Source organism: Ambystoma mexicanum, chromosome 2p (assembly GCF_040938575.1).
Source record: "Ambystoma mexicanum isolate Mex_15411 chromosome 2p, UKY_AmexF1_1, whole genome shotgun sequence".
NCBI lineage: Eukaryota > Metazoa > Chordata > Amphibia > Caudata > Ambystomatidae > Ambystoma > Ambystoma mexicanum.
Window position 1 is genome coordinate 724,392,350 of NC_090923.1, and position 13,884 is coordinate 724,406,233.

Genomic DNA, 13,884 nt, shown 5'->3' on the forward strand with positions numbered 1-13,884 from the left:
GGAAGGGGAGGTTTGGGGAGGAGGTGACGGGAAAGAGAAATTAGACAATAGAATGACAAAAAACAGAGAGGAAAATCAATTGGGATGAGTGGGAGGGGATATGATTGTCGAAGTGGGGATGTGTGTTTCTCAGATGTGATAAGTGATTGGTAAGCAAGAGCGTAGGACTCAGGACAATACAGCTCGGTATGGAGCAGAGTTGTATTGTGATGGCAATATCTAAATCTGGTGCAGCATGGTTCTAGATGTAGTTAGATGCTGAGTGGTTGCCTCATGAACCTCAGAGGTGCTCTAGCAGACCCGAGTAGTGTGGAGGGTTTCGCGAGGTTAGTTTGTAGCCAACATTACTTTGCAGGTTAGGGCTGGCAAGACCATGCTTAAAATGCAGGAAAAGGTAGATGGTTGAGGATGAGACTCCTGTTTGAAACCAATAAGAGTATACGTAATCGCGAAAGATCCTCTATAAATGAGAGACTTGCTGGAAAGGAAATCTCTATGGGTTAAGAGAGTGCTCACTATTTTTAGACTGTAGGTCCCAATTCTGAAGAATAAAACAAACTGGAAAAGAATGAAACATAAAAAAAGCAAAGACCCCTCTGAGATGGGGGGTCCTATTTCTGAAGACTTGACATGCTTTAGGTTGAGTTGCTCGAAGCCAGAGTTCAAAGTTTACAAAAAATAGTGGTTCTTTTACTGGCGCCGAGGAGGGGTTTGCGTGAGATCATCCAGTTAACATAGAATCTTATGCCGATTAACATCACACTCAAAAGTGCATAAGATTAACTTGTAGAAATTCCAAAGCGTTTCCTTAGAGCACAAGAATGAACCAGGGAGATGGAGCTACATCTGATACTCCTTTTGAACACATAGTAGTTCAGCCTGGCAAATCTTCCTACTTGTCTCAATGGGCAAAACGCTTAGAGCCTCATTCAAGTTGAAAGCCCCAGGGGTCTGCCTTGAGCAAGACATTTTACTGTCCCCCAAGATTAGTGTAGTTGCTAGAAGCCGTTTTCTTTTCAACTAAAAGCGCACGCTGGACTCCCCTCAGCTTGAACTCTCTAAACTGCAAATCATTTGATTTATGACTTTTCCACAGAACCACGAGGCAGAACCATGAGCCACGGGCTAGACACGCTACCAGTTACTGTGTATCCTGCGCAACATCATTGATCTGGCCTTTAAATGCTAGTTTGGCCTTGCGCCCAGGTACCTAGCAACAGAAATGCAATTTCTCGCCCAAAGGGGATTGATGTCTCTCTGCACAAGCTGTCATCCAGGAACTCTCTTCCCCGTAAAACTTGCATTCGCTTATGTTTGACAATCTTTAGAAGACCAATCCAAGAGCACCTTTTCTGAAAGCAGCAGGTCACCAGTGCCAAGAAACTGTCCCCCCAAGGATAGCACCTTAAAGGCTACTGCAGAGCACCCAGGGATGGTTCTACCGCAAGGCATTACTAGAGGGTCGAATATGCAGTAGAGTGAAAAGGGGACCCCAGATTAGCCCTGCAAGAAGCACATCTAGCCTCATTGTTAGGGAGTGTGGGAAAAGGGGTGGCCAAAATGTAACTCAGTTGGAATGCTCCCTCCCACCAGCCCTGATCATGTGACAGTGTAAGCAGAGGACATATACAGGCGAATCGGTAGCATCTCCTGCAAGAAACTCTCCTTTGGCTGACGGGAATGTGGAGGGTGAGTTTACACTAGAACTGCTTTTGGCATGACATAGTTCCAATCTATTTTTATGAATATCATATCAATTAGGGGTGCACTGGGCACTAGGGGAGAGCCGGGGAGGGGGGGGATGGCTGCCCCCCTTGGAGCCCTCCTGGCTCCGTCACTGAGCCTTTTGTGTCACATTCAGTTTTGTCTTTCTTCTTTGAAGAGGTAGTCCATCAAGGTTAATATGCCTGTACGGAATCTGATGCATCTTGCTTTCTGCTGCTGTGTTTCTTCACAGTGGAATCCACCCCTCTAACCCCAGCCTAATCGGTTGCATTATGCAGTGGAGAAACAATCCAACAAAATGAACAGCCTGTAATTCCATTAACCATTCATTTGCATTGTAGTTGCCCTTAGGTCCGCCATATGAGCCACTGAGAATTTCACATTCTGGTTAATCAATCAAAATTCCAGTGGGTTGTTGGGAATACCAATATTGCTGCTTGTATTTTTTTAACAAGATTGTTTGAAAATATTTGAATGCCACAACGTAGTCCAATGGCAAACATTTGTCCCTTTCATATGTTGACCTAACCTCACTTTCGCTCTTTTCTTTTGCAGGAAATCTCTCAGGTGCTGCAGTTCATCTCGCAGGACATGAGCCGCACAGACGTGTGCCAGGGGATATTGGGTAAGGCTCTGCCGATGCTCTGAAAACAAAAAACATTTAAATGGGTCTGATGCCTAGGACTGACAATGATCATTTTACCTCAATTAGAGGCAATTAGGCAATTGCATGCACATCTCAAGAGACCTGCACCCACTCCCCCTCCCCTCCCGCCTGGGTTATAGTTTCCTGGCGTCATACAGCACCCCAATGCTTTTTGAATATTACATTTTTTTTACCATTGTACATAAAAGCAAACATTTGTTTTTAGACCCGTAGACCCAGGTGACCAGCAGGTCTGAATGGGATGCTTCTAAATATCTGTGATCTGTTGACAGCCTTTCCCTGTTTCAGACCTTCGGTATCCAACAAAGAGGCCAACAGTGAGTTGTTCATATTTGCAGTGTAAATTATAGACGATACTATGGGTACATTGTGTGCCCCATGGTGAGATTCAGGCAAAAAGCTGGATTGCAGAAATATGTTAAAAAATAACATATCTGGGAAATAATTAGGAGCCAGATAAATGAGCAAGCATCGGGGTGTTCAGTCAGGTTTTTGTAATATGCTGTGACAGGGTAGCTGGGTGGGATTCACAAAGAGGCTGACAGGCTGGTAGGATTTGGTAACAGGGGAGAGTTTATTCTGATGTAAGTAACAACAAAGAAATAGCAGTAATGACTTTATGAACTTGGACAAAGAATGTCTTTTAACACAGTTCCTACAATGGGGCCCGTCTACCCAGGCCTGAGTGTCCGATGGATAACCCTGCTCTTTGTTGTTGGGCTGCAGGTTGTTTGGGTTTGGCAACCCTCATCGATGGAGTACAAATTGGGGTGTTACACAGTCGCACTTCATCAATGAAGAAATGCTCCGAGCATAACATGCAGACATGGGCACAAACAAACCCCATTTTCCCAGCATCATATTGTTTACTTTAAAATACAAATGAATTTGCATATGGTTAAAAAACAACTACATTCAAACTTATGCAAAAAAACCATAACAAAGAAATGATAACAAAAGAAAATAGACAAAAAACATAGCTAAAGGATGTACATGTCAAAGAAAAATACATCAAAATAAGGAAATCATATTAATAAGTCAACCATGAACAGATGTTCCTCGAAATATACACTTTAAAAACCAGCCAATTTATGATAATCCTAATTCTTAAAACACAAATGTCACGAGGTAGGACAGTCCAATTTCAAACGTCTTATAAAGCCCACTACGGCGGTTACCACTGAAGTGGGATGGCCAATCAACAATCTGGATCACAGATTTTCCGAATCAATTGAATCTACTTTACAAACAGGTTTCCTAAAATAATTAATACAAAGTGGTGTCAGGGTCTTACATTTTAATAGATGCTGTAGGGTTTCCTCCATATTTAGATCCTCACAGAACCTGCAAAATGCCTGTTGCTTATGTATAATACCTTGACACGATAGAATTTGTCTAGTAGGATGGATGTTTAATCTAAATCTAAGAAAATCACTACTAAGTTGTTTATTGGTGTAAAGGTTCAAATACTCTGTGACTCTCCCTATTTTCTTATGATCATTAACTAAGTGCAAGGGAACGATAGTTATGTATGTTATCAACTGGATGAACCCAATCTTTCTTACACAACTGTTGTTTAATGTAACACAGGTTTCCAATGAGATCATACTCACACAGTCCCAATTCTATAAGCAAATTATTGCAATAAATTACCATATTATTGATGCAGTTTTCACTTGTATCAATCATGACCATATGCAGATCCCCAAACAGTGATTCCTGCGGTGGTTTTAATAAATTCAGATACTGAGACATAATATGCCATTCTGCGTTAACCTTTAGGGAGTTTAGCATCAGTTCATATCTAATTATTAAGATGTTGACACAGTCTGGAAGGTGCAGAATTTTCCGCCGAAAAAAGGCCTTGAGCAGGGAAAACCTCTCAAGAACCCAAACATGGAGGATTTCCACCTCATACAACAGCTTGGGCACAACCTTCCCTTTGCAAATCTTTGGCAGAGATTGGACAGAGAATTTCCCATATCTTTTGCCTAATTTTAGCATTTGACCTATAAGTAAGACTGACTTATTTTTCAAGAAGTCCAATAGATATGACTGTTAGGGACTGACCAAAATAGGGAATCCAAGATAGATCATATCCCTAGTAATCTGCAACTTAACTTTATTCATAAACCAGATGTATGTGCATTTCCATGTTTTGCGAGTAGTAGTAAAACACACCACCTTGGTTTTAGTCGAGCTAACCTTTAGGAAATGTTCCTCTGCGGACTTTTTGCAGGCCAAGGGGTGTGCAGTCAAATAATAGGAAGTCATCTGCATAAGCAGTTAGCATGCACCTGCTGTCCCCCAATTTAGGTTAAAAAGACAAGGTGCAAGAAAGCAACCTTGTCTTAACCCAGAAGTTGTGGGAATATTCCTAGATAAGGTTCCAACTGTTTGAGTTGTCATGAAGACCCACTGAAACCTTTAAGAGGCCAGCCGGAATGCACCAACAGTGTAACTTGGTCCAGAGGTGAGTGTGACTAACCAAATTGAAAGCCGATGAAAAGCGATGGACGCCACATAGATCTGCTCATATTTCTTTGATCAAGTGAGATCTTGAAGGCATTTGACGATATAGCTATTCAGCACAGTACCTTGATGTTGTCAGAAACCCGTTTCAAACCTTTTTATTCTACCTACACTGAGGGCCCAAACTTGGAGATGATGAAGGATGACGAAAGCAAATATTTTCGAATCTGCATCCATCACCTGATTGGCCGGTCATTTTTAGAGTCAGCTCTCAAACCCTTCTTGTTAATCGGAACCACAAAAGAAGTCGCCAAGAAACAGGATCTCTGCCCATATCTATCCCATTATTAAAAAGGATGCAGAATATAGGGGTGCGATTTCCTATGTATGCCTTAAATAAAAGGTTTCTGCATCTATTCGGGCAGCCGGCCCTAGATCTACTAGCTTTATGTATGCATAGCTCAACCTCCCGACGGTCTATATTCAATAAGTACTTAGTTCAGTTATTTGACCATGATTGCAGATCAAAGAGGCCGTCGTACCTGGAGTAAATGGATACAAAGTGCTCCACCCAGGTAGCCTACAATATGGGATTAGTTTAACCTGTGGGCGACCTGCAGCGTTAATTAGCATCTAAACGATAGATGCTTCTTTAGCTCTTAAAAGTTCAATCATCAATTCACCTTCTCTCCACACAATGGTTTTTAACCCAATTTCTGTAGCTGAGTTACACTTTGCCAATTTTCAGATTACGGATTTACAAATTGCCCATGATGAAGGGAGTGCAAATGAAGTCACCTTACCCTACTTACCAGATGACTTGCAGACTTCCAATCCACCCACCAGGAGAATGGGGAGATCCAGACTCATGCAGGCAATAGCAGCAGAGCTTACAGGGTTGGGGTAAGGAGCGGAGGACAGAGAGGGATTCCATATCTCACCACAGCCCCACCTGATTCCAAGAGGGTGTCAGGCCTTCCCATAACCTCAGGTTAGTCCCCTTCCAAACCACATGACAACCCGTCCAGGAACCAATCGCAAAGCATCACATTCTTCAATATACAGCTGTCCTCAATATCCCCAAGAACCATCTGTCAGGGATGGCACTCTATTAAGAGTGGCACAGGACACCCAAAAAGGGTTTGGGTGGTTGCGCCTAAATAAAGTGGACAGAGAAGCACACACGCAGCAGAAAGGAAAGAGAACGAAGAGTAGGCAAGAGTAGCAAGGAAAGGTACAGAATGAATTCCCTCTTGCGGTGTATGCAGATATAGGAAAAGAGTATTCCACGAACCTTAGGAAATACTCAAGCCTTCTGCACAGTTTGCTATAACAGAGGCCCACGCTGTTTGCTCATGACTTGGAACAGCAGCTATGGGTGTCTGTAATGTAGAAACGAGACAAGGGAAGGGGCAGAGGTTGACTGATGGGAACCAACAGACAAGCTCTGTACAAAAGGGTCTACAAACAGGACAAGAGAAGATACTTACAGACAAATCCAGGAAAAGGAGGTTGATAGCAAACTAGCAGAAGGAAATGAAGGGAAAGTCGTGTAGCAGGATAGGATAGCAGAGGACAGTAAGGAACAAGGTTGAGAGCTCAGAGGAGCAGGAAAGAAATGAGCAAGCCCACAGGAGCAGGGCTGTAAGGTAGAGAGCCCAGAGGGAAAGGGCTTAGGGCAGCAGAGTAAAGCAGGCTGCACGGCAAGGAACCCAGAAGGACCGGGCAGCAAGGAGTGAGCCCTGAGGGGCAGGGCCGCTGACCGTAGAAGGTTGCAGAGGACTGTAGAGGGCTGCTAGGCCGAGAACCCAGCGGAAAAAGGTAGGTAGTAAGCAGCGGAGCGTGATCAGCTGCAAAGTAGGAAGCCCAGAGGACAAGGGCTGTAGGCAGCCGGAGTGAGGCAGGCTGCAGAGCAGGGAGCCCAGAGGACAAGGGCTGAGACTGGAAAGCAGCAGAGCGTGATCAGCTGCAATGTAGAGAGCCCGGCAAGGCAAGGGCGGAGGCTGGAAGGCAGCAGAGCGTGATCGGCTGCAATGTAGAGAGCCCGGCAGGGCAAGGGCGGAGGCTGGAAGGCAGTAGAGCGTGATCAGCTGCAATGTGGAGAGCCCGGCAGGGAAAGGGCGGAGGCTGGAAGGCAGCAGAGCGTGATCGGCTGCAATGTGGAAAGCCCGGTAGGGCAAGGGCGGAGGCTGGAAGGCAGCAGAGCGTGATCGGCTGCAATGTGGAGAGCCCGGAGGAGCAGGGCTGTGAGGAAGTGAGCCTGGAAGGCTATGGCTGTAGGCAGCGAAGAGTAACTGGCTGCAGGCAGGAAGCCCAGAGGAGCTGGACTGAGGCAGGGAGCCCAGAAGGCTAGGGTGTAGGCAGCAGGGTGTAGCAAGCTGCAAGGCAGGGTCCAAGCAGGAGTGATGGTAAACAGCATACAAAGATCCGTAGAAAGACACGAAAGGTGGAGGAAGGTCTCTCAATGCAAGAGGCTGAGCCACTGCAGGCAGCAGCCTTTTATACTGCCTAGTCCAGCACAGAGGCAGGCTAATTGGTTGCACCTGGCTAAGCACACCTGCAGACAATCGGCCATCTCCCTCTCTGTTCCTGAGTTGGTGGAAGCAGAGCCAATCCCTAGGGCTTCTGGGGGGTGTAGTTCCTTTGATGACCAATAGGAACAGCCAGGAATCGATGCTTATAGCCAAAAGCATTGTGGTATGCGTAGTTTGTTGGAAAAAATAATAAAGCACCAAAGTCTCGCAAATGGGAAATAAAGTCCCCAAAGTAAATATAGATTGATCCAAGAGTCTGTTGTAAATAAATGATAAACAAATAGTCCATACTGAGCGCAAATGGATGCGCCCATGGCGCAGGCATGACACCATCCCAGAAGAGGAGGGACCTATTTACAAAAATCATCCAGATACATCTGAGGTTAGATTGGGAGTCTGCAAGTCATTTGGTAAGCAGAGAAAAGTGGCTGTCATTTGTACTTCCTTCATCACGGGCAATTTGTAAATCTGTGATCCCTATGATGCTGGCCGAATGGGGATTGTTTGTGCCCATGTTTGCATGTTCCGCTCAGATAATGTCTTCATCGATGAAGTGCGACTTTGTAACTGAAGTACTTCTATGAGTTAGAGCATGTGAATAACAGTGTGAGAGGAAGTCTCCGGCACCAGAGCCAATGGGAGAAATGCCTTTCCTGACTTGTCGGGAACTTTAAGATCATACAATATTGTTTTCATAAAAGGAGAGGCTTCCTCTCCAACACTAGATGTTTGGGTCTGGCTACCACGCTTGAATGAGTGTTTCCCTACATGGGAAGGGGTGCCTTTAAGGGTTAAGTCTAATCCCCCTCTCTCTGTGGCGGTCCATGGTAGGAGTGGTATGGAGACCTTTGTAACTTCTCCTTTCCCAGGTAATGCATATTGAGTAGGAGTGGTCAATACTGCTGTGACTGTCCCCTGTTCTAGAGTGGGACCCATTGAGGGTGACGTTCAGATCCTGGGTATACCTCCTACGACTCAGCATCCATTAGCTCAGGGTGGCATCTGGCACCGTTGACCACCCCACTGGGGCGGGGGGTCTGAGGTTAGGCAGGAAACTTTGCCACAATACATATGCACATGTCGCAGTCTGCATTTCTTTGAGGCGCTTAGAAGACTATAAGAAGTAGTTTTAGCGTGGAGCAGAGTCCAGCATTGTGAAAGATGGCCATTCCCTCACATCGATCTAGTTCCCTTTGCAATGCTCTCAGGGCCTGTAGCGCTTCCGTGTGTCAGTGCGATCAGTGCCCAAGCAGGCGGGGCATCAGCTGTGCTGATGCTGAATGGTGGGTCCTAGGCTAATGGTATGATCCAGGTTGAGTGATGCTCCTTGCACACCCGCCTTTCTAGTGGCAGTTCTCAAAACTGGCAGCTTGCTTCCGTGATGGTCCTCAGAACTCCAGATGAGCAAAATACCTCTTTAGCTTTGCTCTCTAAAGTCATGCCAATACTTTTAACAAAAAAAAGGAAATGTGTGCCTGACCTTTCCTCCCACCGGCACAGCTCAGGTGATATGTTCAGACCAGCAGCACCGACCACAAAGAGAGCCTCTGCTGTAGTTCTGCCTGATGTGAAGGCATTCTATGTACCAAAAATGCTTTTTTCAGTGACAGAAATTGCTAGGTAAAATAAAGTTGCATATTTATTTTATGAAAGTATATTTTTACCTGCCTAAAGAAAGGACAGTTTGGGATGACAGCTATTTTTTTAATCCCTAAAAACTACTTTTACTCCAAAACCTCCTAAAATAGGAAGTAAAATAAACCACCAATTAGGCTACTGTGACAACAGAGGCTCCTATGAAGGAAAAGGCAAGCTGACATGTTGACAAAATGAGTAAACCACTATGGCACAGCTGGATTGCTCTCTGCCAGTTTGACTGGGACAGCTCCAGCAATGAGAAGAGCTCCCCGAAACGTGACAGGGGTGATTCATTTCACCCCAAAATGCATGCTACCTGTATTGTGATGCATGCTTCCAGGGGAAGCCAGTTGGATATGGTGGCAAGGACAATAACAGCAGCGAAAATACATCTCGAACTAACAGAAACCCAAGTGCAAGGAGAGGAAAATTAGCTTCAGAAGCCAGATAATCTGATCACAGCCGTGGACATTGCCATTTTTCTAGTTTAGTTTAGTTTAGTTTATTTGTTTGTAACGCGCACCGAACCCTGAGGTAACTGGGCGCCAGAATTTAGGCAATTGTTACAGGCAAATAAAGGATTTACAACAGACAATAAGTGCAGGTCGACCAGTGGTTACAGGCTGGTCAAAGGTTGATACAATACGGGAAAGAATACAAGTATGCCAAAGGACGAGTCGCTCGGGGTTACAGTTGAGGCGATAGTACCAGGCTAACAGTTTTACAAATAGACATACAGAAGGATTGTGTTTTATAGGGTTTGAACCCCAAGAAATGAAGGGATCCAAGAGTCTCTGTTCGAATCCTTATCCCCTTCATCCCAGTCACAATCCACAGTTGATATGCTGCCCTGTCAGCAATTAAAATAGGCATGGGGATTCCCTTATAAATGCTTGACACCTTTCATCCATGCCTTCATCTATACATGTTACCAACCCACAATAATGGTTCATGCTTTCTAGCATAAGTACAGGGCACGTTTTAACAGCTGCCACGAGGCTGTAGTATACATGATGGACAGAGACCAGTATAAATTTGAAAAAGGTGTACATACCATAGTGTGGAGAGCGAGGATATGGATACCCAAAAATAAACTGATTAGAAGATATCCATGTTGCCATGAGAACTAAATCTCTCCTACGGACGGTCAGTTTTGCTTTGTTAGGCTGTGAGATTAAATGAGGTGCCAGCATTACACATTTTGGTTAAGAGGTGAGACTGGGATTTGAGCCCAATCTGCAATTTCGACACTTCAGTTTATTGTTTTCCAGCTCTTGTTCCACAGCAAGGTGCAATTATTTTTTAAAAGAAATTGTTTATTCATGTGTTTTAGTTCAAAGACCTTTTCAAACAACATACATCAATCAATAACCCCGCAACATATTCATTAAACATATAAATATACCAAATTTGAAAAATCATAATACCTCTGATTTTCAATTTAAAAGTCCATTCAAATATCCTTACATACTGCCGTTCTATTTAATCGCCTAACAACAGAACCATATCAGTTATTGTGTGTCTCCAAAAGGGTGACCACTCTCCACCACAATTTTCAAAGAGCAATGTTTTGGTGGGTATGACTGGCCGGTAAGCACCTCGTCCAAAATGTTGCACTTTTTATTTCATCCAAATTATGAACAAATTTCGCCCGAATAATCCACATAAGGTTTGCCAAACTACTACTGCATATCATAACGTGACGGTTGGACTCCCGAGTATGCTGGTTCTAACAGAACCTAGATCCCCTCTCTTACATCGTCTTCCAGAGCCATGGCCCCAGTACTCTTAGCGTTGGTAATTGGTTCAACGTAAGAGCAAGATTAACCTTCTCAGGGCAGGGGCAGGAGATAGCGCAAGGTATTTCTGGGGGCTTAGGTATGTGGTTTGGCATTCTACGAAATCCATATAGGTTTTCAGTTTAATTAAATGGGCATGATTTAAGCCCATATCTCATACTTTTAATTTGTCTACAAATTCCCTTCAGGATATGCTCTTCCTTCTCCCATGCCAGAGTCAAGTCAACACGCTCAAACATGAATTTAAACTTGTGTTTAAATTCCCACCAAACTGACAACATTTCCTTGCTCATATTACAGCCCAGAAGGTATAATAATGGGCAGTTTGGTTCCTTCATCAGCTTTACATATAGGAGTTCCCCACCGTAAAAGAACCTATCCAAACAACAAAGTTAACATTAACTCTAACATTAGGGCCTGGACAGGAACACATTGTGCCAGTCCCAATATGCGTCTCCAAATCCACCCTTCTAGCACATTGAATCATTCCATCTTAATATGATACATTGCCTCAAGGCCGTAAATAATAGCCAGAGCTATACTTTGCCTGTGACAGTAATTATGGCAGTAGGGCTGTACCCTGAGTGCATGTGCATTGTTCTGCTTCACCTGTTGCAACTCACAATTGTTTGTGTCTTGGCTTATATGAATTCCTAAATACTTATAGTCTGCAACCTTCTAAATATGTTCATTGGCCATGCACAAGTTGCCCTTGTTCCTAGTAACATGCCCAAAGCACATATATTTGGTCTTTTCACAGTTTATGATGAGATCATTTTCAATAGCATGTCTGGATAACTCATCAGCGGTCCGAGTTAGTCCAACCAAAGTATGGGCAAGTGTGACCATCATGTCTGCGTATGAGATCCTATAAATATGATGCTCTCCTAACTTTGGAGGGACATTTTTCATCCTTGTCAAATGTCCTGGAAGGTCAATCATATATAGGTTGAATAGCATGGGCAGCAGCATGCAGCCTTGTTTCAATCCTTTGGCTGTTTGAATATCTTTAGTGCAGGCGCCCGTGCTATCCAACCTAACCTGTACACTGCTATCTGTGTGAAAGTCCCTAAGTATGCGCAGTAAATCCTTTGGGATCCACCAGTTCGCCAACTTCCTCCAAAGTCTATTCCGATTCACAGTATCAAAAGCTGATTTAAAATCGACAAACATTAGGTGCAAAGGAGGAGGATTACCATGCTTACAAGCCTTAACTATTAAAGAGTTTAATAAGAGCAAATTATGGGCTGTACTTGACCCTGCTCGAAAGCCTGTTTGGAAGGATTCTAAGATTTTATTTTAGTCCACCCAAGGTTTCAATCTTTCTAGCACAAGAGCACCAAATAATTTACCAGATTAATCCAACATAGATATTAATATATAGTTGGACCGATATACACACAGATTTTGTTTTTATAAACTTAAATGATGTTTAGTTTATCATATATCGTTTTAAATGGGGGATTCCCTATAGCTGGAGTCACTGTGCAGCTGGATTCATCATTCCCATATACTTTCTGAATATGTTCAATCCATACCTGTTCATCAATATCCAAGCCAGATGTTCTCACCCTCTTTTTGCTTAGTACCCTCCACATACATTGTAATTAATTTCAGCATTCTCCAGCATGGGGTCTGCATGGATTCAAATGCTCATGAATATTCCCCGTCGTCAGGCTGGGAATCCTCAGTAAAAGAAAAAACAGTTTCACTTTCACTTAAAAACTGTATTTCTCCTCTAATCCAATCACTGTGCTCTGGGTCATACTGCCCACATCAAATGACCGTCCTCTCCCTAAGCCCCTACTCTGGCAGCCATCTTCAGATTTTTACTGCACACTTCAGCGTTGGGAGTCCTCGAGTTTGCTCTCTGGGCTATGTGTACGTTTTTGACGGAAAACGTTCTATATTTGTTTATAAGATGCCTGTGAGCTATTTTCTTCATCTGCCAACAGCGAGGATCCGTTATCCGTGAAGTTCTGCACCCCTCAAGGACGAAGATCATTGAAGATTCTACAAGGCCTTTGGGCCTACTTTGTGCCCTTTGACCATGATGGAGGAGAAGAAGGAGGGAGGGTCTTTCTTCAGGCCCTGCACCAAATGCGGGCTACGGAATGTGTTTGTGGAAGACAAGCACCTGCAATGCCTCTAATGCCTGCACCCAGACCACAATGAGGTAGAGTGCGAGATTTTCCTCGGTTTCTACAAGAAAACAATGAAGTACAGGTGTAGTAGGCTGGCGGCATGGCTTAACGCCAAGGCCTCTGACCCATGCTCCGAGCAGGGTCATGCCTCAGCCAAGACCAGCCAGTCCGAGGCGCAGTCTTTTAAGTCATTTGATTGTGTCCCATCCGTGGGGGCCCAAGATAAGGCCAAGAGATGCAAATCCAAGTCCACCGGTTTTGCTGCAGAACTGGGTCCCAAAGTGGATAGGGCACAATCAGCATCACCTTCCGCCTTCCTTTTGCCAGCCGACAGTCAAGCTCCTCTTTGAAGAGGAAGTCATCTACCCCGGCTAAAGTATGTAAGAAATCAGAGAAGCCGTGGACGGAGGAGAAGAAGGCTGAACAGCCCAAGCAAGCTCAACCAGCACAGGCTAAGACCTTTTTGACGACTGCTATTGCCATGACAGCTAAGGGTGCTGATCCAGCGAGGATAGCTCCAACAGATCAGAAAGTGTCCCTACCCCTAGGTGCGACACCGCCACTGTGACTTTGGCAAAGTCTGCAGGCACGCCAAAAGGGGTGAAACCAGCTCAGGCCCCGGTTCAAGACCCTCAAGGGGCAAAGAAGTGGGAGGGGGCGAGGAGGCCCCAAAGAAGCCCTCCCAGGCCGTCACCCAAACCATGGAGGTCTCATCCACTGATGACGAAGATCAGGAGTCCTTACATACGGTCCACAAGGACGTTGAAGAAGAGGATGACAGCGACGATGGCGCAGGGCCTAGTGATCCTGTTCTGCCTTCTCTGCCGATGGACATTTCCTTGGATATTCTATGAACTCTACACACCTTGGTGTCATAGATCCAGATGGGGATGCCTCAAGCTCTG

The 13,884-nt window shown here is 44.6% G+C and overlaps 1 protein-coding gene across 1 annotated transcript in view; it reads left to right on the plus strand.

The window, feature by feature from the left end:
* The window catches only part of LOC138567788 (calpain-1 catalytic subunit-like), a 398,207-nt gene that overhangs the window by 64,259 nt on the left and 320,064 nt on the right, over positions 1 to 13,884 (plus strand). Inside the window, exon 2 of the mRNA XM_069646278.1 lies at positions 2,281 to 2,350. Coding sequence (XP_069502379.1) covers positions 2,281 to 2,350 — 70 coding nt within the window. The remainder of the gene's footprint in view (positions 1 to 2,280; positions 2,351 to 13,884) is intronic.